The 14,975-nt window shown below is 45.1% G+C and overlaps 1 protein-coding gene across 6 annotated transcripts in view; it reads left to right on the plus strand.

Moving 5' to 3' along the window:
• Positions 1 to 14,975, plus strand: part of RIPOR3 (RIPOR family member 3) — a 562,255-nt gene that overhangs the window by 113,915 nt on the left and 433,365 nt on the right. For all 6 annotated transcript variants that reach the window (XM_068264141.1, XM_068264138.1, XM_068264143.1 and 3 more), the window contains one exon: positions 14,421 to 14,539. In XM_068264141.1, the coding sequence (XP_068120242.1) occupies positions 14,436 to 14,539 (104 nt within the window). In that variant the 5' untranslated portion in view covers positions 14,421 to 14,435. The remainder of the gene's footprint in view (positions 1 to 14,420; positions 14,540 to 14,975) is intronic.

Genomic DNA, 14,975 nt, shown 5'->3' on the forward strand with positions numbered 1-14,975 from the left:
CGTGAAAAGGGAGGCCCCGCAGGACCTACCAAACAGCGAGTGAAAAGATGAAATTCCAAGTGTGAAAGTGTCAAGAGAGAAGCTCACCGACTACAGCAAGAGGGAGAGGAAGAGCGGTGTCTCCTGGACGGAGCCTTCGCAATTCGCAGCCGACTGCAGCTTCTGCTTCCTTAGGGCATTTTAAAACAATGTGCTGGATGGCTAGAGGAGTGCCTCTATAAAGCTTAGTAGAGTTAGTAGGCTACAGGCATACACTATACACCAGCGACTTTGGATGTGAGTTTGGCTTTTCAGGCTGATGGGTCCATGCCCATTGCAGAATTCTCATCGAGAACCTCGGACCTCCGTCCTGTGTTTCTGGCGGCTCGTGAAACATTGATTATTTTGGGGAAGAGAACCTTTGCTGTCTTCCAGTCACCTGTCACAGAGAGAATTTATGCTGAACATATTAGCAGAAGAGAAGAAGCACATCTCTAATAAGGAAAGCCTCTGTGGAAAGTTAGAAGGGTCTGCCAGACCCCTGCATAACATCCAAGTGAACGCTTCATCTCAAATGAATGCACGGTCCGTCCAAGCTTCGTAAAACTGGACATAGCCTGTCCTCTGCCCAGCAGATACTTCATAAATATACCAGCGGCTGCCAAAATGTTCTGACCCAGAACCCCCAGTATTACTAACCCTCTGTCTGCTGGACTTTACACAAGACATCATAATAAAGAATGGAAACATCTGCATAATCACACAGTTATAAATTACTCAGCAAGCTCATGGTGAACCAGAACTTCTAGGAGCGTCTAAGGGGCTAAAAAGCGAAGTTACGCTGTTATGGCGATCAGCGCCGAGTGCAGAAAGTAGGCGCTGCTATAGCTATACTGCGCAGGGCGTGTAAGGGTAATACCTTGAGTTACATCTCCCTCCGAGTTGTGACTGCTCAGAGGGTTAATAGCATTTAACACCACCAGAGATTTGAGCTGCAGCAGGGTAAGCCGTCATTCGACTCACCCTGTGCTTTGCTCACTGGCGGCGTACTAGATTTAGAATCAATTTATTTCGCCAAGTAAGTTTGCACTTACAAGGAATTTGTCTTGGCAGTTGCTTAACAAACACAAACAAAAACAACAGAAGGACAGACAGTATATATATTACAACAGAGAATAAAGCCAGCGCTCACCACATGGGCTGCATTTGAATGACTTATCACCTAATGTGCACCACTTATATAGCTCAAATACACACTCAGCAATCAGATGCAAAACATATGCATAATTAAATACTTACTATGCAAACAGGAAAGCACAATGGGAGCTGCTAACCTGGTAGTTACAAAATTATGGAAACAAATACGGGTAGAAGGCTGCACATCCCTGACCTTATACTACAGTTGAGAGGTTAATCGCTGTGGCGTACACCGCCCCTCCTGGACTAAAATTGCACACCCCACATCCAAACAAGGCAATACTGGTTTATGGAGAAAGTTTGGCTTCCATTATAGTTTGCATGCAAAATACAATTTACTGGACATCTGAATGTAAGTTACACATTTTTGCTTAGCTGCTGCCAGGGTAAGGACATATACTTTTAACTTAGGTCAGATAGTGTAGGACATCTGCTTCGGAGAATTACCTCAACGTTGGTGCAGATTTCCAGTAAATTGTATTTTGCATGCAAACTATAATGGAAGGTAAACCCGTATATATATTACAAGTCAAGGACAGTATGTAAGTATAGTGGCAGTAAGCAAAGTGAGAATTGTTCATTTTCAGTTCTGTGCTGATTACTTTCAAGTCCTAGCGTGGTTCTGCATTAAGCATGGCTACTGCCTCAGAAAAAAAGCTGTTCCTCTGTCTAGAAGTTTTAGTTGCGATTGACCAGAATCTTACTCCTGAAGGTAAGAGCTGGAAGATGGAGTGAGCTGGGTGAGAGGGGTCAGAGACAATTTTGGTTGCTCTCTTTCTGCACCTGCTAGCGTAAAGATCCTGCAGGGAGGGTAAGCTACAGCCAATTATCCTTTCCGTTGTTCGGATGATGCGCTGCAGCCTCCCCTTTTCTAAGCAGGAGCCGAACCATACAGTCATAGATGATGTCATGGTGGATTCGATGATTGCAGTGTAGAACTGCACCATTTAATTTTGAGGTAGGCCAAACTTTTTCAGCTGCTGTAGATGGTACATCCTTTGCTGCGCTTTCTTGAGGATAGTGGCAGTATTGTTGTCCCGTTTTAGGTTGTTTGAGAAACTTGAATGACTCTACCTGGGTTATTGTGGATCCATTTATGGTTAAGGGGAGGTGATGGGGGGGAGATCTCCTAAAGTCTATTATCATCTCCATGGTTTTAAGAGCATTTAGTTTCAAGTTGTTGCTGCTACACCAGGAGGAAAGCTGTCCCACCACATGCCTGTATGCAGACTCATTCCCATTTTGTATGAGACCAACTACTGTTGTGTCATCTGCAAAGTACAGGACCTTAATAGATGGATCTCTGGAGACGCAGTCATTGGTGTAAAGTGAGTAGAGCAGTGGGGAAAGCACGCAGCCCTGGGGTGCACCAGTACTGACTGTCAGAGAGCTTGATGTGTGTTTCCCAAGTCTAACATTCTGTCTCTTGTCAGTTAAGAAATTGGTTATCCATTTGCAGAGGGATTCAGGTATGTGTAGCTGGGAAAGCTTGCTATGGAGCAGTGATGGAATTCTGGTATTAAATGCAGAGCTGAAATCTATGAATAAAATCCTGCTGTCTGGATGCTGTAGTGCATAATGCATTGCATACACATGTTTACGGCATTGTCTGCAGATCTAATATGTACTCCAAAAAGGATCAAAAAGCCCTCTTACTAAAATGCTATGCAAAACAGAAATGTGCTTTCTTAAAGGTAGGTATTTGTGATCATTCAGGTTGAAGTGAGCATATGAGGTCTCCCACAATGCATCACTGCGGAATATGCTAATTGACCCTTTTCATGGTTCACCATGAGTTTTGCTGGGTAATCTGTAACTCTGGTTTTTTAAAGTGAACCTCCGGACTAAAAATCTACTCAGCAGAACTGAAAAGGCTTGGTGTTTCTTTAACAGTTTCACAGCATCAGAACTTTTTTTTTTTTTTTTTACCAAGCATCATTTTTAGCTGCATTATTAGCTAAGCTCCACCCATCAAAGAGACCTGCCTGAGCGTTTTTTCCTTGATGCTGTGCAAAGCATGATGGGATTTCCTATGTTGTTATTCACGTTGCCAAGCAACTGGGAGGGGTGATCAGCACACAGGACAGTTGGAACTGTGTCTCATGCTCCCTGTCACCTTCTTTCAACCAAAAAGATGGCTGCCCTCATGAAATCACAAACCTTTGCCTGTTCTTATAAAACAGGGTGGGTAAGAGATTATATTACCTATCTATTTTAATTAACATAACTAATGTAACTTAATAACAGTATGTTTGTTTAGGCTGGAGTTCCTCTTTAAGTTCTACCACATAGAGCCACAATAATCCATGCCATGCACTGTTGAGGACCAACCAGTCTGAAATAGTCTGAATGCATGTTGGATTATTGTGGCTCTGTACAATTAAGAAGTTGATACATCATTGCATTCCAGCGGTTCTGGGGTGTGTTTCTCTTTCAGGGGCAACAAAGGGAGGACTGACATATTCAGCAGTGATGCATTGTGGGAGACATCTGCTCACTCCAGCCTGAATTATCGCAAATAACTTCTGTTTTACGAAGACAAATGATTGTTTTGCATAATCACACAAGATTGTGCCTAAAATGCCTTTAGTTCTAATGGAACCTCTCAGTAGAACACACGGTTTGCCTGCGGTGTATGAAAAGTGTGCAGATTCTGAGCTACTGCACATTTTTCCCAAAATAACACCATTAAATACTTGGCTGTGTTACATCTAGTTGTATGAACTGTAAACCTTTAAATACCTTGCCTGTAGAAACTGCTGCTGCTTGGATTCCATGTTAGGCCCTTATGTGACCACAGTGCCTTGGCTTGCCACAGGATTACTGCTGAATGGGAGGATTATAGTCCAGCCACTGATTTTGATTCGCTGGGGTGTTGTTATTTAAGTATAGATCAAGATGGCGTTCAGACAGATTCATGCATATTCCCCATGCAGTGCAGGCAGGCATCTCTATACAGGTCACCACAAACTATATTTTGTGGCATGTTTGGTGCTTAAAGGGGAACTATAATGAAAATAACATAATAAATAAAATTGCTTATTGTTTACAATATTAATTTATACATTATTTAATCAGTGTTCATTGTAAAATCTTTCCTCTCCCTGATCTATCACTGGTGATGACATCTTTTGTCCTGCCAGGTGATCAGCATGGAATGTTCCTTAGGCCTCTTGCACACTACATGCAATCACATTTTTTTTTCAATGCAATGCCCCATTCCCAAGTTACGGGGTTGGGGGACGGGTGTCTCCTGCACTTTGCTGCAGAGAGCACAGTTGAATTGAGTCTCCTGTCCATGCATGTAAGACAGAGAGGAGACGAGGGTGCATAGCTGCACTGCTCCTTCATCTCTAATGAGAGACCCAGGGCACTTGACATAAGTTTTGAAGACACAGATTTATGCTGCGACAGAAGAAGACCTACCGATTGTGCTGCTTATCATCATGTCGCGTTCGTCCCGTACCTCTGTAATTGCACTTTCTGCAGCCATGTTCAGGGGACACCCCTCCTTCAAAACCCCATAACTTGGGAACTGAGCATCATACTGACTTGGGATGAGAAGGCCGGGACTTTCAGCTTTCCAAAAATGGTCAGATCTTCCTGGGCGAGCAAACAGAACTTCAACAAAAAGCTGCCAAACTTTCCAGATGGGATAATATGTAAGTACCAAAATCTGATCGTATTAAAAATCGGAGTTGCATGTAGTGTGTAAGAGGCCTTACTGAGAGTTATATGCACAGAGGGAGATACTGGCTGGTTGCTTAACAATTGGAAAAAGTTATTTCCCAAAATGCAGTGAGATTTACAGACAGCAAACACTCACTGACATCACACTGTGGGAGAGGTTTCACCACAAAATTAGCCATAGCCCACCCCCAACGATGATCTATTTGAGAAAAGGTAAAGCTTTCTTGCGGTAAAAAGGGATATTAGCAGAAATCTGTTTTAGAATCAATGGTATCATCACCACATCCCGTTGGTTAGTCTGACGGATACCATACAACGCTATATAATCGTCAGTCTCATACCTCTCCTGTTTGTGCTTGACAGGTAAAAGAACAGACATTTCCGATCGATGGGTCCCCATGGGTGGGTGTTTTTATCTAATCAATCGTCTAATCTGTTAAAAAACCTAGAACAATGTGAGGCTACACTTTAGATGCCTATGCATAAAGGTGCCCATACACTCGTCAGATTGGCAGCAGATAGATAAGAAATGCATCTGATGATCTATCTGATGCGTTTTTAGAACATTTTTTACCAGGATAGAATTCCAATAGATTTCAATTTGAAATCTATTGAAATTCGATCTGATGGCATTTTTTGGCCATCAGATTTCCATTAAGGCCAATGCAAACTGATAAGCAATCTCATCAGATCGACCTAAATTTTCCACCCTGCCAGTTCGACGGGAATCCTTCGAAATCGGCCATCGATCGGTCAATTGGCCAACCGATTTGCAAACGATCAATCGATCGGGATCGATCGGTCGGCCAGAAAATCGGCTGAGTGTATGGGCCCCTTTACTCAAATCGATTAAATGATCAACTTTATTGGGCGATCATCAACAGTGTGGTCCATTGAAAGTTGAATCACTTGTGGCCCACACACTGTGAGGGAGAACCTATGCAGTTCTCCTTCTCTAGTCCAGCTGATGTTGTGCCTCCATGCTCTGAAACCAAAAACTGATTCTGAGGTGTGGGGAACAGTTCTTACTGACACAGCTTGATTACTTGCAGTTGAGGGGAAATTAGACAGGCCCAGTCCACTTCCTCTGCTGTTGCTATGAAGCATCATCAATATGAGCCAATGAGATTGGCTCCTGACCGGCTCTCAGAGCCCTGCTGTCATACCGACGGCAGAGCAAGTGGGCTGCGGCGGAATTATATGTAGAATTTTATTTCTGCTCAAAACAGATGAGCCACATCATAAGAGCTTCTTGAAACAAAACTCCTATTTAACATTCCTTAAGGGCTCCTTCACACCAAGACGTTGCCTTAAATGCGACGTTAAGGTCGCATAACGTGCCCCTAACGCAACGCATGTTAGTATTGAAGTTGGACGTTATATAGAGTCGCGTTATGCGTCTCTTGATGCGTCTGTGATGCGTACTTTGACGCATTCTATCGAACGAAAACGGCGCATGCGGCAAAATTAAAAAATAACAGTACTGAGCATGTGCAAACATCCGAACGTAGCCAAATACGAGTATAACACACAGCACGCTGCGCTTTCATTGAACGTGCAGCGTTATAACGTGGGCACTGTGAACAGCCCATTGATTTTTCATTGCTGTGAGTTGGGCTGTGTTACAGGCTGCTCTAACGTGTGCCTGTAACGTCGCACTGTGAAAGCAGCCTAAAGGGTTAATGGATGTGCTTTTCACTTTGCACTGCTTAACAGTCACAGTGGCGATCAGTGTTCCTCGAGATTGCTATGTGACCACTGATTGCAGAAGATGAAACTAAAGCAAACACAGCAGAAAAGGTCTGTGTGCAGAGAGCTTCATTTATTGAAGTAGGAGAGATTTACCATATATACTCGCAAGCAAACCGAATTTTTGCCCCCCAAAAAGGGGGTCAAAAGTTGGGGGGTCGGCTTGCTTCCGAGTCACCTGTGGTCCGCGCCCACCACCCCCACTCCCCCCCCCCCCCTCAGTCGCCGATATCACCTGAGCTGGCGCTGCATCTTCTATTATTCCCCTCTCCGCTCATAAAGTAATTCACAGCAGTGCGCCCCACGGCGGCTGCTGTGATGATGAAGCAGGACGCCATAGAGAGAGAGAGCGGCTTCCTGTAGTTATGAGAACCGCTCTCTCTCTATGGCTTCCTGCTTCGCATGCCAGCAGCTGCCGTGGGGCACGCTGCTCTGAATTACTTTACGAGTGGAGAGGGGAATAATAGAAGATGCGGCGCCAGCTCAGGTAATGGCGGCGAGGGGGGGAGGAGGGGGCACTACCTACCTATACTGGGCACTGTACTAGCTATACTGGGGCATTATACTAGCTATACTGGGCACTACACTAGCTATACTGGACACTTTACTAGCTATACTGAGCACTACCTACCTATACTGAGCACTATACTAGCTATACTGGGGCACTATACTAGCTTTACTGGGGCACTATACTAGCTATACTGGGGCACTATACTAGCCATACTGAGCACTATACTAGCTATACTGGGCACTTTACTACTAGCTATACTGGGCACTTTACTAGCTATACAGGGCACTATACTGGGCACTATACTAGCTATACTGTGGCACTATACTAGCTATACTGGGCACTATACTAGCTATACTGGGCACTATACTAGCCATACTGAGCACTATACTTGGGCACTATACTAGCTATACTGGGCACTATACTAGCTATATTGGGGCACTACCTACCCATACTGGGCACTATACTAGCTATACTGGGGCACTACCTATCCATACGGGGCACTATACTAGCTATACTGAGCTCTATACTGGGCACTTCACTAGCTATACTGGAGCACTACCTACCCATACTGGGCACTATACTAGCTATACTGGGCACTATACTAGCTATACTGGGACACACTGGGGGAATCACGCGACCAGCATTTCCTACCCCCAACTTATATGAGGGTCAATCATTTTTTCCTGTTTTTTTCAGGTAAAAGTTGGGGGGTCGGCTTATATGCGGGTCGGCTTGCTTGCGAGTATATACGGTAATTTTCCACACTGAACAGCTTCCTGAATAAAGTAGTTTTAACACATTTGTGGAATGGCAGCTTTCAGCACTGCCACACTGTGATCTTGGGGGTACTTGTGATTTTTACACGGATGACATTAGCTTGGGCAAAGTCAGGTAGCATAACTGTATATTTAATAAAGAGTAGGAAAGCAGGCTTGTATTTTATGTCACGCCAGACTTAAAGTGAGGTGCAAGGTGTATCCTCCATGGATTCAACTTGTTTTTTCTGGCATATCCTGTAGATGTTCAAATTGATTAACATCTGGGAAATTTGGAAGCCAAAGAAAACTATGATTCATCAGACCAACTTTTTTCTTTTATTCTGTAGCTCGTGCCCATGTGCCCATTGAAGACAATTTCAGCAGCGGACAAGGGTCCGAATGGGCATTGTAACTGGTCTGCAGCTATACAATCCCATATTCAAGAACCTGCAATGCACCGGGTGTTCTGACACCTTTCTCTTATGGACAGCATTATGTGTTTCAGCAGTTTGCACTACAAAAGCCCATCAGGGAGATCTAACCAGACAGGAAGCATTATCTGCCTGCACACATTGGGCACCTATGGCCCTGTTCACCAGTTGTCTCTCCCTGCAGTGGCGTCACTAGGGAGGTGCGGTAGATGCGCACTGCACCAGGTGTCACAAGCAGGCTAAAGGAGAGTGGAGTAAGGCTATGTAAATATAGAGCAGACTAGTGCCTGATGTACTTTTTCCTCCTGCTCTTCTCCCTTCTGGCTTCTCCATGCTGAGCTGATAACAGAGTTCAGAGGCCACCAGGGCCATGTGGTGATCACCTTAAAGGGATACTTAAATCTTAGAAAAAAATGACTTTTACTCACCCGAGGCTCCCTTCAGCCTCCTGCAGCTGAACGGTGCCCTCGCCAGGTCCCTCCGATACACCTGGACTCGCCGGCGGCCACTTCCGGTTTGGCCGTCACCGGCCGACAGGCTGGGAACGCGGCTGATTACCCGCGTCCCCGGCCGCTATAGCGCCCTCTATAATGCTATTGCGGCTGGGGACGCGGATAATCAGCCGCGTTCCCAGCCTGTCGGCCGGTGACGGCCAAACCGGAAGTGGCTGCCGGCGAGTCCAGGTGTATCGGAGGGACCCGGCAAGGGCACCGTTCAGCTGCAGGAGGCTGAGGGGAGCCTCGGTGAGTAAAAGTCATTTTTTTTCTAAAACTTAAGTATCCCTTTAACATCCCCCTATTCACCCCCTTACTAAAGGTGTTCAGTACCACCCAACCTCCCACCCCCAATAGCATGTGTGTGCACCATGGTATCCCCCCTCATACCCCCACAGCAAACATTTCCAGACCCCCCCTCCCCCCCCCAGCGTGTGGCCAGCATAACAATCATTAACCCCCCCACCCCATCCCTAATAGCAAGTGTATCCTGTATAGTCCAAAGATCCCAAACCCTAACTTATCTTTTCCCCTGTAGCAAATGGCTCAAGAATAAACCCTTCTCAGCAAATGACAATAACCCATAACATTACTACAAAAAAAGTATTATTGTTTTTTTTTAACCTGGTGAGGTTGAAGGATCATGGGGTGAGGGGTGACACCACACGTTTCAGCATCCTGTGACGCCAACCCTAGTGACTCCTCTGCCTCCCTGCATCACTGGTTGCCTGCAGTAACCCACAAGACCTGCGGTTTGATCTGATCCATGCTTGTAGCCATCGCTATTTGGCTCATGTTAATGTGACTTCCTCTTGCCCATTTGTTCTACTACTTTATAGTTATGAGATATTGCTGTTACTTATTTTATGTCAGTGGTTTTAAAGATAGGAGTGTTTGCTATATACTGTATATACTCGCGTATAAGCCTAATTTTCTAGCATAAAATATGTGATGAAAAGTTACCCCCTCGGCTCATATGCGAGTCATTGGAGCAAAACAGATAGTGGAGCGGGTTTTGTTAATGGCAGAGGAGCGTAAGGATTGTGCACTAGTGACCCTGCTCTTATCATCTTGCGCACTGCTGTGTCTGTGCCCCCATCCCCTGCAACATGGTGTGCAGAGTGCGCTGCTCAAGACTACCTGTGTCCCCAGGCTTGTTGAGTGGAGCGTGCAAGCAACATGTCAGCAGTACAATGATCAGGGATTCTTCCTGTGTGGCAATCACTGCGTCTCATATCTATGATGCCATCTAGTGGCTTCTTGAGGGACACCTGAATAATCCTGGGGCACATCTGGTTATAGGGAGGGGTGGTGACTTTTACTGGGGGAACATCTGGCTACTGCGAAGGGGCTTATACACGAGTCAATCACCTTTTCCTGGTTTCTGAGGGGAAAGGTGGGTACCTCAGATTATGCATGGGTCGGCTTATATGCGAGTATATATAGAATTTAATCACTGCAGTAAATTTTAATTTTATTCTTGTCCATTCTTTTAGGAAACTATTTTTTCTAGCTACGGCTGGAACTTGAAGTAATTATTTACTGGTATTTGTTCTTGACATCTGCATCTCCATCGCACAACCGTAAATACTTTCCGTACTGTGTGAACTGAAGAATGTAAACTTGTTTAGAACTGGTACTTTGTAAAGAATCTAAATTTGGCTCCCAGCTTCCTTGTTGTGGAGTTTATATTTGCAAATCAGAAACAAATGTTCGTTCCTGGGAGATGTCACAGTAACCTGTTCAGCCCGGCTCGGCTCACCGCGTGGAGATTGGCCGTCCGCAGCCTCCTGCCTCAAGTCTGTCCAGTTTAATGAGGCAGAGTGGTCTGTGCAGCGCTTGGCATTCCAGCCTGTCTCCCCCACCCTCCCCCCAATCTTTCATCTTTTGTGAGATGTCTTTACAAGCTGTTCAGGCTGTGGTTGGCAGACAGTCAGCAGCAATAACCCAGAAATCACATTGTAAAATAATTGTTCTTCAGATAGGACAAATGACTTTATCACACTTGTGGCTTTCCTGTCTCTCCCCGCTTTCTCCCACGTGGTGGATAGTAGGGATGGATTTCTCCTGTCCAAGTCCAGGCAGTTTTTTTATAGGCTTTTAATAGAGTACTGTTTGTTTTATATGAACGATGCATCAGAAAATGTGTGAAGAAAAAGGAATATCCTGGCGGCACCAAATCAAGTGACCCCCGATGGAGCACCTTGAGCCACAAGTCAAATACAAAAAGGACCACTCCAGTGAAAAAAGTAAGTAGTCAAAATTTGACAGAACCGACAGGTTTGGACTAGTTCATCTCCTCATGGGGGATTCTCAGGGTTTTCTCTGTTTTCAGAAGCATTTTCTGAACAGCATTTTAACTGCCAAAATAGTAAGAAACCATCTAGCCTCCCTACTCGCTTGCACACTATTTTGGCAGTTACTTCAGGAAATGCGTTTGAAAACAAAGAAAACCTTAAGAATCCTCCATGAGGAGGTGGACTACTCCAAACCCTGTCTGTTTTATCATATGTTAACTGCTTACTTTTTTGGCTGGAGTGGTCCTTTAAGAAGAAGGAAGCCTCTGAATCTGCCAGAGGTTTCTCACTCAGTCCTCCGAACCTCCACCGCTGCTCAGGACCCTCCTGCACATCGCGGCTGCTCTTTTATTCATGCACAAGCTGCTCTGGCTTACTGTGCAGGCGCGGCCATGCTTGTGCTTGAAGAGCAACGCAGTTGTGAGCTTGGAATCGGACATGGTCTTGTCGGATTCTTTTGGGGGTCTGCATTTGACTATGGTGAACCGGAGGATGCTGTGGGAAGCCTCTACAAGATCCGGAGACTTTTGAGATTTCTCTTTTTTTTCTTAAAGCAAATCTGAACTGAAAATTAAAAGTCAAAATAAACATACACACTCGCTCCTGACCATAGGACGCACCTAGGTTTAGAGGACAAAACCCGGGGGGGGGGGGGGGGGGGGGGGAGGAATATATACTAAACCTGGTGCAGCCTGGTTAAGGGGCATCTTATGGATTATGCCCCCTTTGTACCTCATGCCCGCTTGTACCTTGTGTCTCCCTGTGTCCTACTCTGTCGCCCTTGTGTCCTCCTGTGTCCCCATTTGTCCGCCTCTGTCCTCCTTGTGTCCTCCCCTATGCCCCTTTGTATCGCCCTTGTGTCCTCCTCTATGCCCCTTTGTGTCCCCCATGTCTCCTCTGCATGGGCACAGTACAGGGAGTCCCTGACATTGCAGCGGGTTGGAGGTTGGTATTGGCCGGCATTCACAAGTCAGGAACTCCCTGCATTTGGACTATAAGATGCAGTGACTTTTGTCCCCACTTTTGGGGTGAAAAAGTGAATCTTATAGTACAAAAAATTCAGTACCTCCCGTGTAGTCTGCTTATCAATCTCTTTTACTTCTCCTGCATCCTGCTTGTCCACTCTGATCATTGGAATTCTCTGTCCTCCATTTTAAAAATGGCCATTACCAGATAACAGCTTCTGGGTCAGCACACTGTTAAACTGTAATATCGGCCATGTGAGCCATAGAGAAACATGGACATTACCTTGCTCATCAGTTCTCCTTTCAGTTATAACTGACAGTAACTGATATATAACTGACAGCAACAGATCTATAACTGACAGCAACTGATATATTTCAGTTCTGACAAAATAGGGTGCATCTGAGCAGAACAGACGGTGAGGTTGGTATGTAATATTCATTTGCAGGTACATCACGTGTTTATTTTAAATAATTTTACTCGGTTCAGGTTCACTTTAAAGGACACCTGTACTGACCCCCCCCGCCCCCCCCCCCCCTCCAAATCCTGAGAATGTTTCTGTTATGGGTCCTGATACTTAGAGATCCCTTGGCTCCTCTTTGTTACACTACTCCGACTGCATGAGCAGCACTTCTGAAGTGTGCATGCCCAGAATACTCCTGGCCATGGCTCTCGTAAACATGCAGGCGGGTGTACATACAGAGAGCATGGAGTGAGTCTGCAAAAGCTGTGGCCACCCCCACCTTTGTAGCTTCGGCCCGCCCCCAGGTCGCAGCAGCGGTCATATTGGTGGCTGCCAATTGGGGCTTTGGCAATGAAGGTGGGGGTGGACACAGAGCTTTGGAACATTTTGGAAAATGTCTCTATCACCCGAAGATTGATGCAGCTGTAATAAAAAGCCTTACATTGGAGGATATTGCACCGGCTTATTTTTTTTACCAATTGTCCTCTTTAAGTATTGACCAACTCTAACGAGTTCTTGTAAATTCTTTTTATAGAAATGTATATAGTATTCTTATTCAACGTCCAAGGACCCCATACTTTTTTTAATTTGGGAGCACACCCCTTGCAATGTAGGCGGCTTTGTATAAATGGAGAGAATTGTTTACCAATTTTCTCCACTACTGGATAGTAGGCGGGGTGAGTTGCTTACAATTTTGTACTATCGCTTTCCTATAGTAAAATAGAAGTAGACCAATCAGGCTCCTTTGAGCTCTAGTAGGAGCAAGAGTATGTACATTCCCCAAGATGCAATACATTGGTCCAGGTGTAATATTTGTCTTGGCAACAGACCCAACAATTTGGAAAATTTCCTTCCATAGCTCAGCAATCAAAGGGCGAAAATCAGCCGAGGCAGCGCCAGCAGAGACCAGAGCTTGCTCGGTCAAATTTAAGTATTTTGGATGGAGTCAGGTATGCCTGGTGAAGAATTTTAAACTGCATTAATTTATCTCTAATGGAGATTAAATATTCGACAGGTTTAATCCAGACATCTTCCCAATCTTCATCATCAAGGTCAGGTATAAATTTAAGCCAGGGCCGCTTATAAGTAGCTATGTGGGGTTCAGTTTTCAAGATTATATTTTGGCAAATATCCGAAAGAGCTTTGGTAAGATTTTCATTAGTGATCACGTCCTCTATAGCAGAGGAGATCAGTTCGACCAACTCACGCCCGAACTGCGCTGTAAACGCATGCCTCAGCTGTAAGTACCTGAAAAAATTGTTATTAGGGAGCGAGAAGGTATTTTTGAGAGAATTAAAATCTATAAGATTTCTGGACATAATTATATGCTCTAAATGTGTTATCCCCTTTTTGATCCAAATAATCGGATCAGGTATCATAAAGAAGTGAGGCAGAGATGGGTTGTTCCATAATGGTAGCCTTGGGGAGAACGTGTTGTGGGAAGGAGAATGCCAGGTCTGAACCACACTCCATGCTCGTAACACCACCTTCATATTCAATGTTAAGGGATACGGTGCCCTAGCACCTCGATATACTATTTGAGCTAGTGCCTGATATGATCCTAGCATTGCCGCGTCTAATACCATAGCGGAATTACATTTATCTTGAGCCTGCCACCAGTGGGCAGTAACCAACTGGCTAGCAATAAAATATTTGTACAGGTCTGGGAAAGCAAGGTCCACCTCTGTCCAGGGTCTTTGACGTTTTTTGAGGCTAAGCCTCGCAGTTTTGTTATTATTGATAACCATTTGACCACTGTGCTGCTTATGAAACTTTTCTGTGTGATTCAGAGTCCTCCTTGAAGTTTATTTTGTGTGCTCCTCCACACGCATTGTTCCATGTCCTCGTGTTTGGTAACCATATTTAACTTTCTCCCCTGTTTCTTCAGGAGCCTCTGGAAAGAATGTCGGTGAAGCTGCGGTTCACCTCTCCAAGCGATGGCCTCGCCGGGGTCGGCAGAAGCCGTTCCTTCGCTGGTTTCAGCACGTTACAAGTTCGGCAGAGCTCGTAAGTAGAGAAATGTAATCACCAGCCCTAGACTGTCCCTCAGGCCCGTAAATGTCTCTCAATAAACCGGCTCTGGAAGGCATCATGGTCTGTCTGATTGTTCCTATAGAGCCGGTATAAATTGTCACTATGGAGCGTGAGCTGATGGATGGCGTTCCAGACTAGTAAAGGCTCTTGTTCAGATTACCTTAACGTCTATTTCTGGCTCTCAAATGCTTCTGTGTGACTTCTATAGCACCTTTACAAGGCCACTTAAACCTCTGCTCCTCCCGGGAGTTTATAGGAGATCCCCGAGATTACCATAATGCCGTTATTCCAAACAGACGTGCACTTACCATCCCGACAGCCACATAACTTTGGATTGCGCAAAAATGGTTTCTTGATAGCCTTTAATTTAGAGTAAGCACAGCGCTATCGTAATATGGCAGCAGACGCC

This window comes from Hyperolius riggenbachi, chromosome 12 (genome assembly GCF_040937935.1).
Source record: "Hyperolius riggenbachi isolate aHypRig1 chromosome 12, aHypRig1.pri, whole genome shotgun sequence".
Taxonomy (NCBI): domain Eukaryota; kingdom Metazoa; phylum Chordata; class Amphibia; order Anura; family Hyperoliidae; genus Hyperolius; species Hyperolius riggenbachi.